At 34.6% G+C, this 19,709-nt stretch overlaps 1 protein-coding gene and 1 long non-coding RNA gene across 3 annotated transcripts; one reads left to right on the top strand and one right to left on the bottom strand.

Annotated features, from left to right (window-relative positions):
* Positions 1 to 317: 317 nt before the first annotated feature.
* On the bottom strand, positions 318 to 1,144 carry LOC144565826 (uncharacterized). The gene is made up of 2 exons (XR_013514986.1): positions 1,035 to 1,144; positions 318 to 628 (listed from the first exon to the last, which is right to left on the bottom strand). It is a non-coding gene; the product is annotated as an uncharacterized LOC144565826 (long non-coding RNA).
* A 1,803-nt stretch (positions 1,145 to 2,947) lies between these two features.
* AGY1 (Albino or Glassy Yellow 1) lies at positions 2,948 to 11,357 on the top strand. Of its 2 annotated transcripts, none has more exons than XM_078304836.1 (18): positions 2,948 to 3,493; positions 3,588 to 3,660; positions 4,316 to 4,522; positions 4,617 to 4,720; positions 4,831 to 5,010; positions 5,548 to 5,994; positions 6,167 to 6,334; positions 6,494 to 6,669; positions 7,022 to 7,088; positions 7,182 to 7,328; positions 7,517 to 7,612; positions 7,715 to 7,783; positions 7,879 to 7,980; positions 8,576 to 8,827; positions 9,186 to 9,253; positions 10,169 to 10,286; positions 10,374 to 10,613; positions 11,011 to 11,357. In XM_078304836.1, the coding sequence occupies exons 1-18, from the start codon at positions 3,107 to 3,109 to the stop codon at positions 11,098 to 11,100; spliced, it is 2,991 nt and encodes a 996-aa protein (XP_078160962.1). In that variant the 5' UTR covers positions 2,948 to 3,106; the 3' UTR covers positions 11,101 to 11,357. The 2 variants fall into 2 exon arrangements, with proteins under 2 accessions (XP_078160962.1, XP_078160970.1); XM_078304844.1 differs by having other exon boundaries at positions 3,418 to 3,493; positions 3,592 to 3,660.
* The last annotated feature ends 8,352 nt before the right edge of the window (positions 11,358 to 19,709 follow it).

Raw genomic sequence — 19,709 nt, 5'->3', positions numbered from 1 at the left:
GTAGAACAATTGATGTAATTTATATTTAATTAATAAAAATTATACTTGGCAGCCACTGCCACGGTTTCAAAAAAGAAGAAGACAAGTTTTAGTTTAATTTTAGGGGAGTGCTATACTGAGGGCAACTATTTAGATTTTGAGAGCTAAGAGAATATTTTGTTTCTAAATACCTAATTTACCCCTACTCTTTAAATGGATGCCTTGATTAATGGATTCACTCTCTCTCTTAACCGATTAATAATAGGACTAACAAAGGAAAGTTCCTTTAAAAATAAAAATCCTTCGTTCCGTGATTCTAAATCCCCAACAAAATGTTCAACTTTAAACACACGATTATTTTGTTAGCATCGTTGATTCATCATACAAACAGGAAATTGCAACTAAACAAAATTAAAACACAACATATTTAGCTCCAAAAGCTAATCAAAGTTTGCACCTAAATAGGAAATTATCAGCAAGGGTGATTTAGTGTGCTAAATTATTTAGTGGACCCAGATTTAAAGAAAAATAATAAATTCTGTCTCATTTGTGAGCAGTTATCTCTTTTATGATGCCTTCTGTAAGTGTATCCACATCATAATTTTTTTCAGATAAATTGACAAACTCCATCTTTGAGTTCATCAAGTACCTGAAAATGGCAGACAAACAGCATGAAATGTAAGAATATTGATTGAATAATCAACTTCAGAGAGCACAAAAACTTTGAAATAAATCTAAGTTGAAAGGACATGCACTTCTGAAGTTCTGATTAAAAACTTTGAAATGATCTGCACCTAACTCAAACCCAACCAAAAAACAAATGATTAGTTTACCCAAAATTGAACCAACTAAAAAGGAAATGGAGCAGAAGATCCGAATGGACAACTCAAGACCTCAATTTGATGCAGAGTAGTGATGACTAGAACAAAACGCAACAAATAAGAGAAATTGACTAGAACAGTCAAACCTTAAAGAACTAAAGAATGGTCAACAAGGTAACAATTTGTTCCCCTTACAACTGACATACTGTAAATAGATAGAGATAAAGCGCATACATGACAATAGAATGGTCGACAAAGTGATCAGTCTTGCTCAGCAGTCGTCATATAATAAACTCGGAATGCATGCGCAACTTGCCTTATCTCATCTGGCTTACCAGTTAACCACTTAACCTTATCAATCTTGGACGAAACTCTGCAAAAGAACTATGCCAGATTAATTAACATAACATTGCATATAACATTTTGTGGTAAGACCCACTTGAATTTACAAATGCTCACAAATTACTACACGATCTCAATATAGTACCAACCCTATATTGTGTTGGTACGGTAACAGTCAGTTTCCACCAAAATCAAAATCTCGTAAGTGGCAATTTGGGCCTGATAATGGGATTTAGATATTCAGTACAAGTGCCAGTACGTACCTGCTATTCAATCTGAGATAATCTAAAATTAGACAATTATTTGTAAAGGAAAAGATAAAAAAAATCAATGTGAGCCGATACGTACCAGGATTCTAATTGAGAGCAATCAGCATAATGCAATAGAGCTTAGACGTACAGAGCGACGGAAGAGGGCGTAAGGGCTGCCGGCGGTGGCGGTGGCGGTGGCGGTGGCAATTTAATGGTGACAAGTCGAGTTGGAGAAGCCCTCTTCCTGAAATTTGAAGATTGTAATGTCCTATTGGTTAAACTGCAACATGAAATGATTTCTCACCTGTTATAGTGCATGAATCTCATGACTGAATGATACGAGCATTTGGTCTAACAAAATATTTCTTTGGTGACGTTGTTTTGACCTATCTATATAAATCAACATAAACGAAATCAATTACCAAGCTTTGAGCGAATTAAACAAAAAAAATTATCAAATGTAACAAAAGAAGGCGCTTTCTTCACCTTGAACGCTACATGGTGTTCGGTGTGTAGAGAAATAGAGATCGAAATGGGGAAGCACGGAGAGAGTGCGACCGCCTTCGCTCTTTTCCATTCGTTAGCGAAGTGGAAGAGAAAAATCAGACAGAGAGAGACGAGAAGTAACCAAGCGGGTTTAATTGAACAACGATCCGTTAATCTAGCTAGCGATTTCTTTAAGGAGTAGGGGTAAATCAGAGATTTACAAGCAATAGCTCTCAAAATCTAAATAGTTGCCCTCAATATAGCACTCCCCTTAATTTTATGATGATTTTTGAGACAACAAAACAATTAGTTCTCAATTGATCCTCGTCCAAATTGATATTGCGGTTTACTTGTTTTAAGTTGGACTATCTTTTCAACCATCTAAACATATTATAGATCACTAATTGTGACTCCAATTTTATGCTTGCATTGTCTTTGTGTGTCAATTCAAGTGCTAAGAAAAACCCTAAGTTTTAAGTAGTTTTAAATTTAATGCTTCTGAGGACTGTGTCGAAAAAATACAATGTAAAATTAATAATTTTTCGGATGGAACCAAAATTATATTATTTAAGAAACATAACTAGTATAAATGGAATTGGATTTTTTTTTCGATCTAGTATAAATTGATGGAAAAAAGAAACATCAAGTTGGAGCTATTTTTTTTTTCTACGGTGAAAAAAATAGGTGCTCTCTCTTCTATTTGTTACTTTGTCTTCACTTTATGATTTTGCAAATAATGAGAATTTGATTCTATTATTAGCAACTAAACAAAACATTATTTGATATATTATAAAATAGGAAGCTGGTAACATTATTTGCGTCGTTATAGAATTCATATGTTTATTTATAGTATTTGTTGTTATATTAAAATCATATTTGAAAATTAAGAGGACAAGTATGTAATCTTCAGACCGCTTTTGTAAATTTTAGGATGTCAGAAAAAATATATGAATTTTATATTTGGACCTTTCTGAAATCCGAATTTTACTTGTTATTTCTTTAGAAATTTGATTTCAATTTTTGTAATTTAAAATAAAATATTCCGGAGGACGGAACTGTAAAACCACAGCCTTATCTAGTTATTCTCTTTTTTCTTTTTCTTTTTCTTTTTCTTTTCCCTCCAAGTTTTTCTCAGAGAAAAAAAGAGAAGAACGCAAACAAATTATTCCAAAAAAGCCTCACAAAATCATCAAAAATTACCTCAAGTCTCTTTAGCGGAAGCCATTAATGGCAGCTGCACCCTCACTTCCCTCCTCCATTTCCAAGCTTCCTTCCATAACCCCTCAAAGATTTCTCTTCTCACAACCACAATTCATCAAAAAGCCTGAACTGGGAGGCAATATTTCCTCGAAAAAGTCGCAAAAGTTGAGAACCTTTTCATCTAGAAGGCGTAATAAAGGGATTGTAAGAGCTTCCTTAGGCGGATTGATTGGTGGTCTCTTCAAAGGTACTGACACTGGAGAAGGAACGAGGAAGAAGTACTCAGAAACAGTCAAACTGATAAATGGGATGGAATCAGAAATCTCTAATTTGTCAGATTCAGAACTCAGAGAAAGAACAACAGTGTTGAAGGAGAGAGCTCAAAATAATGAGTCGCTAGAATCCCTCCTACCTGTGAGTATCACTATCAGTTGCTGGTTTTCTTTTTTGTTCCCTTATTCAAATCTAGGTGCATAATCTGTGTTACTCCATTTCCTTTTTTGTGAAGGAAGCATTTTCTGTAGTAAGAGAGGCTTCAAAGAGAGTATTAGGTCTTCGGCCTTTCGATGTACAATTAATTGGTACATGTTTCTCTCTATCTGTCATACACTTTGTTAACTAGAACCAATCTTCTACCATATTTGAAAACAGTGCCCAGCATCTTTTTTTTTTTTTGGTTCAGTTGAGTTGAGCATAGCTAGGGGTGCAAACGGGTCAAATATTAACCGACTGTATCCGAATCCGTATTCGAAAATTAGATACGAATATCTGATATCCGATATTCGGATATCCGTGCAGATACGGATACAGATATGGTTTTAAATTTTAATTATCCGTATTCGAATAATAGATATATACTATATAGTTTAATATATATTATGAAAAAAATTATGTTATTCACTATTATAGAAAGCGGATTTCCGTATCCGTCTAATATCCGATCCGTATCCGAAAAATAAAAACAGATAGTGATATGGTTTTACCACTATCCGATCCGTTTGCACCCCTACGCACACTCCACTGTTAAAATTAAGGTGGAGTCAAAAGCTGCCGACTATGACTAAGCAGTGCAGTGTAATAGTAATGTGTTATTTGTGAGAAAATCAAACAGTATGTTGGGGACTAGTTGCACATGTTAGAAATGGTAAGCTTTGTCAGAAAGAAAAAAAAAAAAAACTGATAAACAGTAAGTAAAAATAAAATAAATGTAGAACTTTGTTCTATTTGCATTTGTAGGTGGGATGGTGCTTCACAAAGGAGAAATAGCAGAGATGAAAACAGGAGAAGGGAAAACCTTAGTTGCTATTTTACCTGCATATTTGAATGCACTTTCGGGAAAAGGAGTGCATATTGTAACGGTAAATGATTACCTGGCAAGACGTGACTGTGAGTGGGTTGGCCAGGTGCCTCGATTTCTGGGGCTCCAAGTTGGTCTCATCCAACGTATGTATGTCCCGGCCTCACTCTTACAATTTGGCCCCTGATTTTATTCTAATTCTGAGCCGCTACATTCATGTTAATTTTTTATGATGAACAGAGAATATGACAAGCGAACAGAGGAGAGAGAACTATGCATGTGATATTACGTATGTCACAAATAGTGAGCTCGGTTTTGATTTTTTAAGGGACAATTTGGCAATGGTGAGTATGCAGATTGGCCTAATCAATACCTCATATTTATATAGACCATTGTTTATATGTGTAATTACTTATTTTATTGATCAATCAATTATCTATTTATTTTTTTCCAGACTGTTGATGACCTAGTTCTCAGGGATTTCAATTACTGTGTGATAGATGAAGTAGATTCAATTCTGATAGACGAAGCAAGGACGCCTCTTATTATATCCGGGCTTGCTGAAAAGCCGAGTGATAAGTACTACAAGGCGGCCAAGATAGCATCGGCTTTTGAAAGAGATATCCATTACACAGTACAATGCCAAGAACCACTCATTTCTTGTTTACCTTTAAATGCCCGCCCCACAATAAATGTTTTGCAATACCCTCAAATGATACCCAAAGTTTCTGTATATTCGACTAATGCCCAACATTTTCTGGGTTTTGCAAATTCAAATCCAGGCACCCAACATTTTTTGGGTTATTTGCAAATAACTAAGGATGATCAAAATTGAGCTCAAATCAAACAAATAGACCTGCTGTAACAACACCAAATCTCTTGATATCTAGTAGTCTTGGGGCCCAACAAATACACATAGTTGCATGGAATTTAATTTTTAAAACAAACTTTAGTTGGCAGACATGTGATTGTGATTAGGCGCAATGTTGTCAATAGTAAAACTTTTTTCCCTATGTGCTGAGATAACAATTGCAGTGCAAATCCGTTGTCTTGAAGACACATATTTGCATAAGCTGAGACCGAGATATATATCAAATTATTTGCAAATTCCTGGAAATATCGGTTCATAAACCCCCTAATATTATCTGACAGTGTCATATGCATATATCAGGTGGATGAGAAGCAAAAGACTGTACTTCTAACAGAGCAGGGATATGAAGATGCTGAAGAAATACTGGACATAAAGGATCTCTACGATCCGAGAGAGCAGTGGGCCTCCTTTGTATTAAATGCAATAAAGGCCAAGGAGCTTTTCCTGAGGGATGTTAACTACATTGTCAGGGGCAAGGAGGTGTTGATCGTTGATGAGTTCACTGGCCGTGTTATGCAGGGGAGGCGGTGGAGCGATGGCCTTCACCAGGCTGTTGAGGCCAAGGAGAACCTCCCAATCCAAAACGAGACTATCACTCTTGCCTCCATTAGTTATCAGAACTTCTTCCTCCAGTTCCCAAAGCTGTGTGGGATGACCGGCACAGCCGCAACCGAGAGCACCGAGTTCGAGAGCATTTACAAGCTGAAGGTCACAGTGGTTCCCACTAACAAGCCCATGATCCGTAAGGTACATCTTGTATTAATTATATTTTCAATTTGGTTGAAATGAGGCTAAATTTTATATTTTATTTGGGGTTATTTTCAGATTAATTGACGCATACATTTCATCTTGTGCAAATATTTACAGTCCTTTGTAGGATTTTTAGGTAATATTGGTTAGTAATTTTTTACCTTGACAGGATGAGTCGGATGTGGTTTTCAGAGCAACAATTGGTAAATGGCGCGCAGCAGTTGTGGAAATTGCCAGAATGAATAAGGCAGGTCGACCAGTGCTTGTTGGCACGACAAGCGTTGAACAGAGTGAAGTCTTGTCAGAACAATTGCTTGAAGCAGGAATTCCGCATGAGGCAAGTTACCCATTTACCGTCTCTCTCTCTCTCTTTTTATTTTTATTTTTTTATCATGAGGTGAGTTACCATCTGTTCTTTTCTTTTCTTCTTTCTTTATTTGATTTATTGGTGCCTTTGGCTTTCAATAGCTTATCAAAATGTTATAAAAAATTGAAGGTGTTAAATGCAAAACCTGAGAATGTGGAGAGGGAGGCAGAAATAGTGGCACAAAGTGGGCGTGTGGGTGCAGTGACAATAGCAACAAATATGGCAGGCCGCGGTACAGATATTATACTTGGTGGCAATGCTGAGTTCATGGCAAGGTTAAAGCTTCGAGAGATTTTGATGCCTAGGTGCAGTCTTCTTTTAGATAAAACTATTTACAAAAGCATCCTTACATTTGAAGGAATTATAAGTCTTACCATTATTTGCAAAGAGGTAAAAAATAGCCCGTGACTGTTAAATTGGATCTTCAATATGAGAAATTAGTTCATGGACCGTACAAAATTGAAGGACTTTTCTTGTAATTTTCAAATGCACCATTTAGTAACTTTAAATTCCTGTTACTTTTGCCATTGTTGTCTTTATATTGGTAACCTTGAATTAACAGCTGAAATCTGACGACATTTAGGAAGTTTGCTTTTGCATATTTTCCTCCCAAATTTATATTAGCACAAAACTGAATTTCAAACAAATTTGATACAGAGTGGTGAAACCTTTTGATACAGCGGATGTGTCCCCGAAGAAACTTTTGGAAAAAAGGTCTTGGAAGGTATGTGTACCTTAGATCAACCTTTTCATCATAAGAACTTTTTGTAAAGACCAAAGTTCGTACATTACATATTCCACATGTCACTTTTTTTAGGTGAATGAAAGCTTGTTCCCATGTGATCTATCTAAAGATACTTTGTTGATAGCCGAAGATGCAGTAGAAAATGCAGTAAAATCATGGGGTAAGGCATCTTTGACTGAGCTTGAAGCAGAAGACCGCCTCTCGTATTCTTGTGAAAAGGTATATATCACACTCTGTTACGATCATATCTCTGTGCCTGGATATCGCAAAAGTAAATATGCAAAACAATTGTACAGTCCCCTACAAAACACAGGACTCGTCACACATACCTTACAAAGCACTGAAATACTAAAAAGATATATTGGAAGTAAGAGGAGTAGGTTTGATGAGTCTATTTCATATGTAAGGGGCCCACACGAGATGAGGTGATTGCAAAGCTGAGGGATGCCTTTACAAAAATTGTGCAAGAATACAAAGTATACACTGAAGAGGAGAAAAAGAAGGTAACTGTTCCATTTGATCTCCTTCTAAAGTTAATATGTTTTCATTTAGAGTAAAAGTTAATATAAATTGCTTCTTTTTATTTTTATTTTTGTTTTTGCAAGGTAATTGAAGCAGGTGGTCTCCATGTGGTTGGAACAGAGCGGCATGAGTCACGCCGGATTGATAATCAGGTAGTAATTTAGAGAATTTGAGGCAGATATATTAATTAAAAACTAATTTATAGAAATATTCCATTAATAGTTTGCTTTTTGGTTGTTGTGCAAAGCTTCGAGGTAGAAGCGGTAGGCAAGGAGACCCTGGAAGCTCTCGTTTTTTCCTTAGCCTTGAGGATAACATCTTCCGTATCTTCGGTGGAGACCGCATTCAGGTTTGTTTCCCTCTCCTCTATGTATTTGTTTACATGTGTGCAATCGATCTAAATTAAGCCTCAATATATTCACCTGGCTGGTTAAGGCTGTCCGATTAGGTTAGTTGATTGGGTTGGAAGCTTATTAATCTGCTGGTGTATCGGGTGGGGTCCATCCTGACTCATCAATGCTTAATTGTAACTTCTTCCCAATTTATCCATAAATAAATGAGAAAAAGAAATCTCTAACGAGTATCAGATGCTTGCTTAATTGACAATGTGGACCTGTTGAAAACTAAGCAGACCTGTCCCAATAATTAATTGAGTCTGACGTGTTCCTTTAGGTTGAGATTGTGCTGCAGTTCTTTTTACCTTGTGATGGGTTGGGTTAGACCTGGCCTGATTTTATTAAAATATTACCAACCTGATCAGACTGGTTGTCACCCCTACTTCAGCATATCAGTACAACCTAGGTAGCACTGTAGATATGGTCAGTTGTATATAATCTGTCAATCATCATGGAAAGTAATAATGAGTCATAGAACAAAGTCACACACACGAAACACACACAGGGAGAATAGAATGGTACACAATATTTAATTTATTAACTATGCAGGGTCTAATGCGCGCTTTTAGAGTAGAAGATCTGCCAATAGAATCACAGATGCTGACAAAAGCCCTGGATGAGGCCCAGAGAAAAGTTGAGAATTACTTCTTTGACATCAGAAAGCAGCTATTTGAATTTGATGAGGTTTTGAACAGCCAAAGAGACCGTGTCTATGCTGAGCGGAGGCAGGCTCTTGTCTCTGACAGTCTCCAATCTCTTATTGTTGAATATGCAGAGCTTACCATGGATGACATTCTAGAGGTAAATAATACGTAAAATGTCATGAATGATGTATAAAATATAAAATTGTAGGAAGCATGCTTGGATACTCTTAGAAAACATAAAGATTGTCTCAAAACTATGTAATCAAGCAGACTTTTCTTTTGTGCAAATATTTGAAAGAGAAGGAAACTACAATGTCTTTCTGAAGTCAGGGATTTGTTTACTTATTTATTTTAAAATTTCTTTATTTAAGAATATAAAACAAACGGACATCTAGGATTATTATGGTTTTGTAATGAGGATTGTATGGTTTTTTCTTTTCTTTTTTTCCCTTGTGTGTTTTTCGGCACGTATATTTCTTGCCTAAAAAGAATATTTTTTTTTTTTTGCAAGCTAGGCAAATATTGGTATTGATACACCCAGAGAAAACTGGGATCTAGAGAAGCTGATTGCAAAACTTCAACAGTAAGTTTTATTACACTGACAAATCAGTTTTTTCTTTCTTATTTGGGTAAGTCTAAATATAAAAATTAGAGAACTGGCAAGGATTTCAATTTGTTTACAGAAGAATTGAGTCACTGCTAACTTTAGGATCATTGTTGAAACCTGAAAGGAATCATTGCTAACATTTGGGATTGATTTGTGTCTTTAGTTAGCATCCACAGAAGATCGAAAAAGAGTCGAATGGTATTGCAATCTTTCAGACTCTTTCCTCTATAACATATATGCTAGCTTGATTTTAATTTGTTATGTCAGTTTAGGATGAAGGTAAGACTTAAATCAACCCCGGACATTTAGCAATGGTTCTGTTTGAAGTTGTAAAAGGACCTGAATTCTAGTCGATCCTGTTCTTAGTATTGCTGTAAAAGAAAATTGAAAACCTTATGATGCCGCACAGAACGGAAGATTGTTCTATAAGCGTGTGATACCAATAATCTTCAGAGATTAAAATTCAGAGAACACCAAAATAAAGGGAGAATTGTCTCTCTATAATTTTATAGAAAAATATCCAGAAAAATTGTTGTCTTTTCTCACCCACAAGCCAGGTTATATAGCTATTACTCAATGCATAAATTAGGAAGGAAAGTTGCTAATATTTGGTAACATATTACACAAATATTTTAAATTACTAAAACATATATTTAACAGCAGGGAGCTGCTGTCCAGAGGCAAAATTAATAAATAAAAATCTAAATAGAAAATATTACATTTTTCTGATTTTTCTGGCTGAAATGAATCTTCTTAATCGGATGGTAGCTAGTAAATATATTTTCTGATTTTGCTCCTGCATCACCTTACCAATTCCATAATTTAATATTAATATTCATTCAGTTTATTATCATGGACTGTCTTGTGATGAATGAACATTATTGTATTAAGGTATTGCTATCTATTAAATGACCTGACGCCTGAGTTGATCACATCTAAGTGCTCAACATACGAGGAATTACAACAGTACCTTCGTCTCAGGGGGCGGGAAGCATACTTTCAGAAAACTGTAAGTCCTTGACTGTAATTCAATGTTTTTTTTGGAAATACTTTTTCCTTGCCATTCTGAAAAGGTATTTATAATTTTTATTTTCAGGAGATCATTGAGAAACAGGCACCTGGTTTGATGAGAGAGGCTGAGAGATTCCTGATCTTGAGCAATATTGATAAATTGTGGAAAGAACATTTACAAGCTCTGAAATTCGTGCAACAAGCTGTGGGTTTGAGAGGCTATGCACAGCGGGACCCACTTATTGAGTACAAGCTTGAAGGGTATAATCTATTTCTGGATATGATGGCGCAGATTCGGAGAAATGTTATTTACGCTGTTTATCAGGTATTATTTGATGCAAGCATCTTTTCCCAGCTCTCAGAAATACATAGCACTGGTACAAATTTTAATACAAAGGATATGTCTCTGTTAGTATTACCTGGTTTGGGTCAAACATTACCTTTTTTTTTTCCGAGTTGTGGGGTTCAATTGCAATGTTGAAAACCGAGTACCAACTGGTCCAGAAATCTATCTGTGATAAATGGTATGGTAATCGGTACTGAAATGGACCTGTGAGGGTGGTTTGGTAAAGCTTGCGATTCATCCTTGGTGTATGAATGGTACAAGAACAGCACCTTACATGTACATGCAATGGTTAAAATTAAAGTTAGTATAGTCCAAATTGAGATCATAAAACATGAAAACTATGGATTAAATTTATTGTACTTTAATACTTTTGTAGTTCCAACCATTAATGGTGAAGAAGCAAGAGGATGATAAGCAATCCAGAAAAAAGGAATTAAAAGACAAGGAGGCCGCACAAACCGCGTAATAAAAACCAATATTCTTAAAGAAATGGGAACGAGAATAAGCTCGAGAGTATTGCTCAAAGTAAATTGTAAAGGGAATTTTGTGTTAATTTTAAATATAAAGAGTTTTTTTTTTTTCATTTTGTTCTTTCTTTTTTCTTTGGAGACCTTTAATCTAACCAATATTGCATACGGGCAACAGTTGCCCGTGCCCGAACCCGATTCCACCAAGGACTCATTTGTGAAGTAATAACAATGTCAAGGGGTGTTTGAACTCTCAGTTTGGTTAAAAATAGTCGAATAAAAATTTATTTGGTTTTCAAAAATTTAATCGAACTAGTCGAATTAAACTTGTCAACCGAATAACATTCAAATAAAAAATACATGCACAAATAGTAAAATATATTTAATACTTGTATAATTAAGTATCAAAATATACACCAGTGACCAGTCGAATTGAAATAAGTGAGATTAAATCAAATCAATTATAGAAAATTGAAGTAATTCAAAAATTCAATCCAACCTAACCATCATATAATCCAATAAACTGAATCATTTAATCTAAAATTTGTCGATTCGTTTAAAAATACATGCATTGAGAGAGGGAACAAAATGGAGTCCCAGTGGAGACTCACAGTATGACGTGTCAGAAATTTGCAGGATTGAGCTTGTATTCCAGTCTAAAAAAGACAAAATATAATCTATGGATTGAACTTGTATTACAAGCACATTGTTTTTGTTTTCTTGGAACATCTATGATATGAGGAACGCTTTTATATTTTCGAATTATAAGAGTCAAATTAATTATATAAATTTTTTATGTTGAGAATGGGAATGAAATTTATAATATTTATAATATTTTATTTTAAATTATATGGATCATGATAATTGTTTCCGTATCTCCATCCCCCATTTATTCTCCCACTTAACTTCCATAACTGGTTTGGGAACCACAAAAGTTCTAGCACTGTTTTTTTTTCTAAAATATTAATCTCCATGCACATAAGTATTTAGACCTGTAAGGTGAATAATTTTTACATAAATAATTATCTCTCCATCCAAATCTCAAATTGCATGGGAGTACCATACACGTTTTTAGAGGTGGATTTTTTTTCTTAATTCAATCTCGTCAACATTACTGACGATCTATGAGGAATTTTACGAATCTAAAATCACGAACGTTTTCTACGTAATTTTCTCTTTCAAATAAAATCCATAATGACATACTTTTGGGCTTGTCCTCACACAAGTATTTATACCTCTTCATGCAGGTATTTATCTCTATACTTGAAAGTATTTTTTACATATGACACTGACTGACATATGAAAGTATTAATATCAAGTATTATAAGTATTTATAATTATACACTAGAGTATTTATACCTATATTAAAAATACTTCAATAATCACCTTGTACACATTTATCGTAATAAATATTTTTTGTATAAATAAATAATTCGTGGGGATCATAGTACAACATTTAAATAATTATCACCTTTCTTATTTAACGTGGACCTTCTAATTTTAAAAGTGTTTAAATACTTAATGGGGATCATAGTACAAACTTTCTAAATTATAGTTGTGGGGATAGAGGAGGATATAAGTGTAGGGATAAATATAATTATTCTATAGAAAATCATATATAGATATTAAAAAAAATAAAACAATATATTAGAGATCAATTGCTCTATTCATTGTACTTGCCTCGTCATCTGAATGTGAGTAATATTTTCGCCTTTTGCAAGATGTGTTTTTTCTACCGTCAGATATTTTGTAAAAACATTTTTTATATTATATTTTAAAAAGTGAAAACAATGTCCTCGTCCTTTGAAAGTAAATATTGTTTGGTAGATATGTTTTATAAAGAAGTTTTTACAAAGAGGTATTTTTTTTTACAAAAGTTTCAAAGGGCCAAATTGTTCGTAGAAAGACAACTGTATTCTAAATTATATAGAAAATCATATATAGATATTGGATTTTTTTTTTAAAACATTGGAGATCAATTAACTATATTCATTATACTTGTATCGCTCCTGAATGTGAGTAATATTTTCGCATTTTGCAAAATGTGTTTTTATGTAGTCAGATATTTTGTAAATACATTTTTTATATATATTTTAAAAAGCCAAAACAAGGTCCTCGCTCTTGAAAGTAAATGTTGTTTGGTAGACATATTCTATAGAAAATTTTTACAAAGAGGTCCATTTTTTTTATAAAGTTAAAGGGCCAAATTGTTCGTAGAAAGACAAATGTATTCATTTTAGTTTATTCAAATCTTAAAGTCCAACACATATCATAATGTATTCATTTTAGTTTCACAACATATAATGTTTAATTAGCTTCTCAAGTTCAAATTCTAGTTACGTGACGCCAAATTGTTCATAGATACTAGATAGACAAACAATTGTTTATAACTTCCAAGTTCCGACACGTACACCAAAAAAAAAACAAAACAAATTGGCGCAACCCTGTATATATAATTGATTGGTGCTGTTGCCTGTTGGCTGTGTGTGTGATGGTCGGTTAAGCTTGTGACAGCAGGGACCAACGATCTCATGATCGACTCTATGATTGGATTCAAGGGGAGTCTATACTTTCTAAGTTATTTGAATCAGATGGAGTATTGTAAATAACGGTATGCGGTCTAATAATAATGATGTACAGGCAGGGGAGGAATCAGGATTTGAATTTGGGAGGGGGGGTGTCAATCGGTATGCATATGTAAAAAAAACTATATGAAAATGAGTGCTTAGACTATATATATAAGCAACATCCTGATTTTATGGGGGCCCCCCCTCTCACCCCCTTGGTTCCGCCCCTGTGTACAGGGTACTGTTAAACGATTAATCGAGAATAATTAAGAATAATTAGTTATAATTGAAAATAATTGGTCAATTAATCGGAAAATTTTGTAACAGTTTGGTTATTGTCAATAACAAATCGGTCGATTAATCAGTCTAAACAGACGTTTTTTACAACAATGGTTGAGAGTGAATCATATAAAATTGTCATGTGAGTATGGAATCAATTTTATGGTTGACATAACATCTTATTCTAAACTATATATATAAAATTATGTATAACCTCATGATCAACTCTATAATTGGAATCGGAATCGGAAACGGAACTAGACTTTCAAATCACGGGATTAATACATATTGAAAACCAATCATATAATGTTTTTTTTATGTAAGTAAGTTTACAGTGCACATATTATTTTACTCTAAATTATATATAAAATTATATATAACCTCCTAATCAAGATTTTAAGTTTGGGGTCAGAGACAATGTTAGACATTGAAGCAATGAAGATCAATTACATAAATTTTATGTGAGTATGTGATCTATTTTACAGTATATATAATATTTTACTTTAAACTATATAAAATTATATATAAGTATATAAATTTTGAAAATGAACGATGGAGTCTGATTTGGCTAAAAAAAACGATGGACCATATCTTGAAAGTCGAATTTCGAGCTCAATTATTGAGGTCAGATTTTCTGTATACGATTCTTATTGTTTTTAAATTATTTTAATTTCAATTCTGAATGATGATTTTATTTTTGTTTTTCTTCATACACAAAAAAATTTCATCTGCAATCTTAAAACAAATCAATAGAAAAAAAAAGGCCAACTAAATCGTGCCATGTTAGAATAATATTTTCGCCTTATTAACCGTTTGATCTTCTTTTATTTCCTTATTTATTTTGATCAGACGGTTCATATATCTTGGCTTCATTCATCTCAATTGTAAGTGCATTTGATGTGGCTAAGTGCTATAAACAATTTAAGATGATACAAATATTTTTTTTTATATATATTACTCTACATATATTCTCACGTACATAATTTTATTGTTCTCATCATAGATAATTAGTGTTATGGAAAAAATATTTGTTTTTAAAATAACAGTACGAAAATTATCCTGACAGAAATTATCAGTGTAATTTTTTTATAATAAATATCTTGCATTTTCACGACGACTTCTAAAAACCAGTGTTGTAAAAAACATATGTTTAAAGTGATTAATCAATCAATTAGTCATTAACAGTGATCAAACTGTCATTGGCGGTGTTTAAAAAACCGATTATTTCCGATTATAACTTATTATCCTTGACTATTTTTAATTAATTATTTGGTGATATTTTATCTGTCGACAATCACACAGTTATTTACATCACTGCTAAAAACAAAAGGTTCTGGTTCAAAAGTAAAAGAGAGAGAGAGAGAGAGAGAGAGAGGAGTGATGAAGATGAGCAGGTAAATATCAGTTCTTGTACGGTTATATTACTGCAAAGGTGGAGATGGAATGTCGATTGTTGAGCTTATCCAGCACACACATGATATTTTATCATTATATTAAATATAGTATAAAGAGGTGCCACCTGTACGTATTCTATGCAACTCTTATTTGACTATAACTGTGAGTCTATGAGTGTTTTTAAGCTCACAAAATTTTGGTGAACTTAATTTTATAATTTATTATATTGACTTCAAATGATGAATTTTATTTAGAGTCTGTTCGGTTAATTACTGTGTGCGTGAAAAAAAAAATTACTTAACTTTATGAAAATCAGCCCATGCGCATAGTATTTCTGCCATTCAAAAATTTTCATTCTTGTTCTCGTTTATTGAAATTGATATACTTTACAAGTTAATTTATAATTTTCAAGTTAATTTAGTATGAAATCAAGTTGTCAAAAATTGATAAGAAAAATAAATATATTAAAATTAACTTATAACCACTTTTTATTACCGCTTCACTTTATACTAAATTAATTCGAAACATTTATAAATTTGACATGGAGATGCTTCACTCGTGAAATAGATCAGTTTTTAACAATTCAAATTCACTATATAAAATCACTTTCATAAATTTTTTAGAATTACGCTCACCAAATAAAAGGTGAGCTTAAGAACAATCTGGGTCTACTCCTATATTTATACTCCAAATATGTTGATAATTTTTTCCGAAAAATATTTATACTTGATAAAGAAAATGTTTGTTACAATAAATACAAACTTTTTGTATTTAATTTGGACTTTGTTATGATTACTATAAAAAAAAAATTTAAAACAAATTGTATTTTAAGACAAGGTGGCAAAACTTATTTGTCTTTATATAATAATAATATAATAATGTAACAAAAGGCATGTGGTACATGGATATAATTGTCTACTTGTCAGACTAGCAGTTAGTAGCTAATAGTTGTGTGAAACGAAGCCTCATCTTATGCCACATAGTACGGTGCTCTGCGGGCCACAACTTTTGACACGTATAGAAGAAGATATTTTGTTTTTGAAATTATGAATCCCAACCATATGCTCCGACTTTTGATTACCAAGGAGGCAAGGACTTGTGATATTTGAGTAGAACTAGAGTCTCGTAAGTTCCGGCCATTTTTATTAATATCCCTAAAAAAATTTGAAATTTTAAAAATGTCCCTGCTCCCAATTTTTTTTTTAAATATGTCTTGACCGCCTGGGTCTAGGGCGGCCCAAAATTCTCCATGGGACGCCCTATAAGGCTAGTGAGGCGCCAGCTCCCCGGGCGCCTCATTTTTTTTTTTTTTTTTTTTAGAGAAATCTTTGTATTTTGATTTGAATAATTTTGTGAAAAAAGTTTAGGGTTTAGGGTTTATGTATATGTGTATGTGTATGTGTATGCCAAAAAATAAAATATTTGATATATTTACGGAGTGATGTCGTAAATTTTTATAACTTTGATTTTTTTTATTTTTATTTTTTTGGTGAACTATATGTATAATATACACATATACACATATATATATATATACATACACATACACATATACACATATACAGATATACATATATAGTTCTAAAAATAGTTTAACATAGTTCAACAATAAAAAGTTCAACAGTACAATCAAAAGCGCAATTAAAGTTCATAACATAGTTCAAACCAAATAAATCAATTCGCATAAGCAAAATACTAATGTAATTACTTGAAGTGTACTGTTACGCTTTTAATTATATTGTTGAACTTTAATTGTATTATTAAACTGTGTTATAATAAAGAAATGTAAAGTGCAAACAACATAATACCAACATGAACATAAAATAATAAAACATAATGTCAACATAATGCGCGCCAATGTAATACAGCAGTCCCATAGTCAAAATACTACAGTCATAAACATATTACAATAAACAAAAAAGTTCACACAAGCAAAATAGCAAGTTTATCTGCCCCTACCACGACATCTCAATAAACCTAACAAACGACTAGTTGTACTGGTACGAGTTGCAGGTGTGGCATTACTTGTAGAGGCTTGGCAACTAGATAATTGGCTCGGAGAAGGGGGGTTGTGTTCTACCAGTTGCTTCAGCAACAACTCTAGCATTTTCTCTTTCGTTGTGCGCGTTTATGGCATCTGAAAATAAGAATACAATTCAGTTAGTAATATAATAAAATCATAAATGAATTTCGTACAATGCTACATACCTGTCGTGCGCCTGTCAGAAACAGAACGGCGAGCCCGATTTCCCGACGGTCGCCTACCACCCATCTCGTCCATGGTCATTACAATACGCTTGTGTCTCCTCCTCCCCTTTCTTATCCATCCTTCTGAAGGGAGTATTCTATCACCGACATATGCAGGCCACTCATGCTGATCGGGATAAGAATGGAAAGATCCACCCCAAGTGAAAGCAAGGTAATCGGTACGGTACATGTCAGCAACATAGTGATCCTCGCAGTAGTTCCTCACTCGGCATACCGCCATCACGTGACTGCAGGGTATGTGACTTAGTTTGGGTCCCTGGCATGTACAGGTTACCGCCCTGGCATCTCTGAATTTAACCACGTACTTGCAAGCCCTCTTGACAAACGCCATACTCCCATCTGGTTTATGGCTAGTAGGAACGTACTCATTTGGATTTTGCACTTCGAATTCTGTTCCATCATTACCCATCGGGATAACGGTCATAGTTGCACCTTTGTCCCTATGTCGTCTTAGTTTCTCCTCCACCCTTGTTGAAAATGACCGGTTCATCCTTATTAATTCTGTGGCCTTAGCACGCCGTTCCTGAAACCAGGCATTTAACTTGTAGAATGTGTCCTCTACAATTGCAGCCACAGGCAACATCCGGCTCTGCTTGAATACTGCATTCAGCGACTCGGACCCGTTGGTTGTCATAATTCCCCAACGCCAACCTTCATCATGGGATTGATATATTTTCTCGTATGCTGGATCTTCGTTGACATCTCGGAGATTATTTTTGCCCACCTTCATTAGGTAGAGATTTGCCTTTGGCATGTACTACACAAAAAATAAGGAAATAGAATAATGTAAGTAAACAATTGTACTGAAAAAATCGTTCTCTTAAAATACAATAATATATGTAAACAATTGAAATACATGTACCTTTGCAAAACTGCTAGTCATCTCTACCACCCTTCTCGGCTTTTTCTTTCTACAATTTCATCTAAATGTTCGTTGAACCCACTCGTCGCCCCTGGTTGCCTTGGAAAGGTTCTCCGTAACGTGTTGCATACACAACCTGTGCACACACTGGCCAGTACGTGTTGACCAACCGTAATCTTCACGATCGAAAACATATTTTATTCCTTTGTGCTGGTCTGATATCACGCAGAAAAACTTCCCTTCCCCAATCACCCGTCTTCTTAAAAACTGCATAAAGAATCCCCAGTTCTCACCGTCCTCTTTATGAACAATTGCAAACGCCAAAGGCAACAGCTGGTTCTCAGCATCATATGCGCATGCTATCAGTAGCCTCCCCTCGTAACGGCCAGACATGAAGCATGCATCAATGCTGATAACGGGTCTGATGTATGGCACAGCCTGGATACAAGCACCGAAAGCCCATGCTATGCCCTTGAATTGTTGAGCTCCCTCTATTAGTACTCCGTCTTTATCAAAAAAAAGGGCCATGCCATCGCTCATATACGGTGCCGACATTTGTACTTGCCATGGCCTAGAGCAATGGTGCCAGATAGCCATATGAATCCTTCCAACTACCGAATATCCTGCAGATGGCAAGTTCACGACCTCTCCACAGCCTGTTGTATTTTGGGATTACATATTTGTATTTGTGTCTGATGGTCATAGCCACCGCCTTGATGCTCATCGATGGATCCAACTTAATGTCCTTCTCAATTGCATCGGCAATTAGTGATGCCGTCAGCTGCGCATGGTCTGTCCTTGTGGACGCAGACTTGCATGTATGAGCTGGTTCACACTTCTTAATCATCCATGCTTCCCCTGAACCCGCAGGGGTTGCAAAAAGGCGGAACTCGCAGCGCGGGTGAGTTTTACACAGCACAACTAACCTTGTTCGGTCCCTTTTGTGTATTATACATTCCCAGTTTCCGTGAACATGAGTCTCATTGATTTTCTTTACAAGTTCATCTATGTTGGTATAAAGTTGCCCTGCGGCAAGTTCTTTATTGTATTCAACACGAGGACCAAAGAACCTAATGTCTGCCTCTTCGAAAGCTGTGGTGTCGTTGAATGTGGCGACTGGATGCTTACTTCCCCGACCTGTAATCGGGAATTTTTCTGTCCTGGATAAACCTGGTACATTTGCATCACCATCTGATAAGTCATCAGCTTCCCAAACCCCTTGGTATTCATCCCCCGT

Source organism: Carex rostrata, chromosome 1 (assembly GCF_964058835.1).
Source record: "Carex rostrata chromosome 1, lpCarRost1.2, whole genome shotgun sequence".
In the NCBI taxonomy this organism is placed as follows: domain Eukaryota; kingdom Viridiplantae; phylum Streptophyta; class Magnoliopsida; order Poales; family Cyperaceae; genus Carex; species Carex rostrata.
Note: the sequence above shows the minus strand (reverse complement) of the source record. Positions and strands in the feature narration are given on the sequence as shown.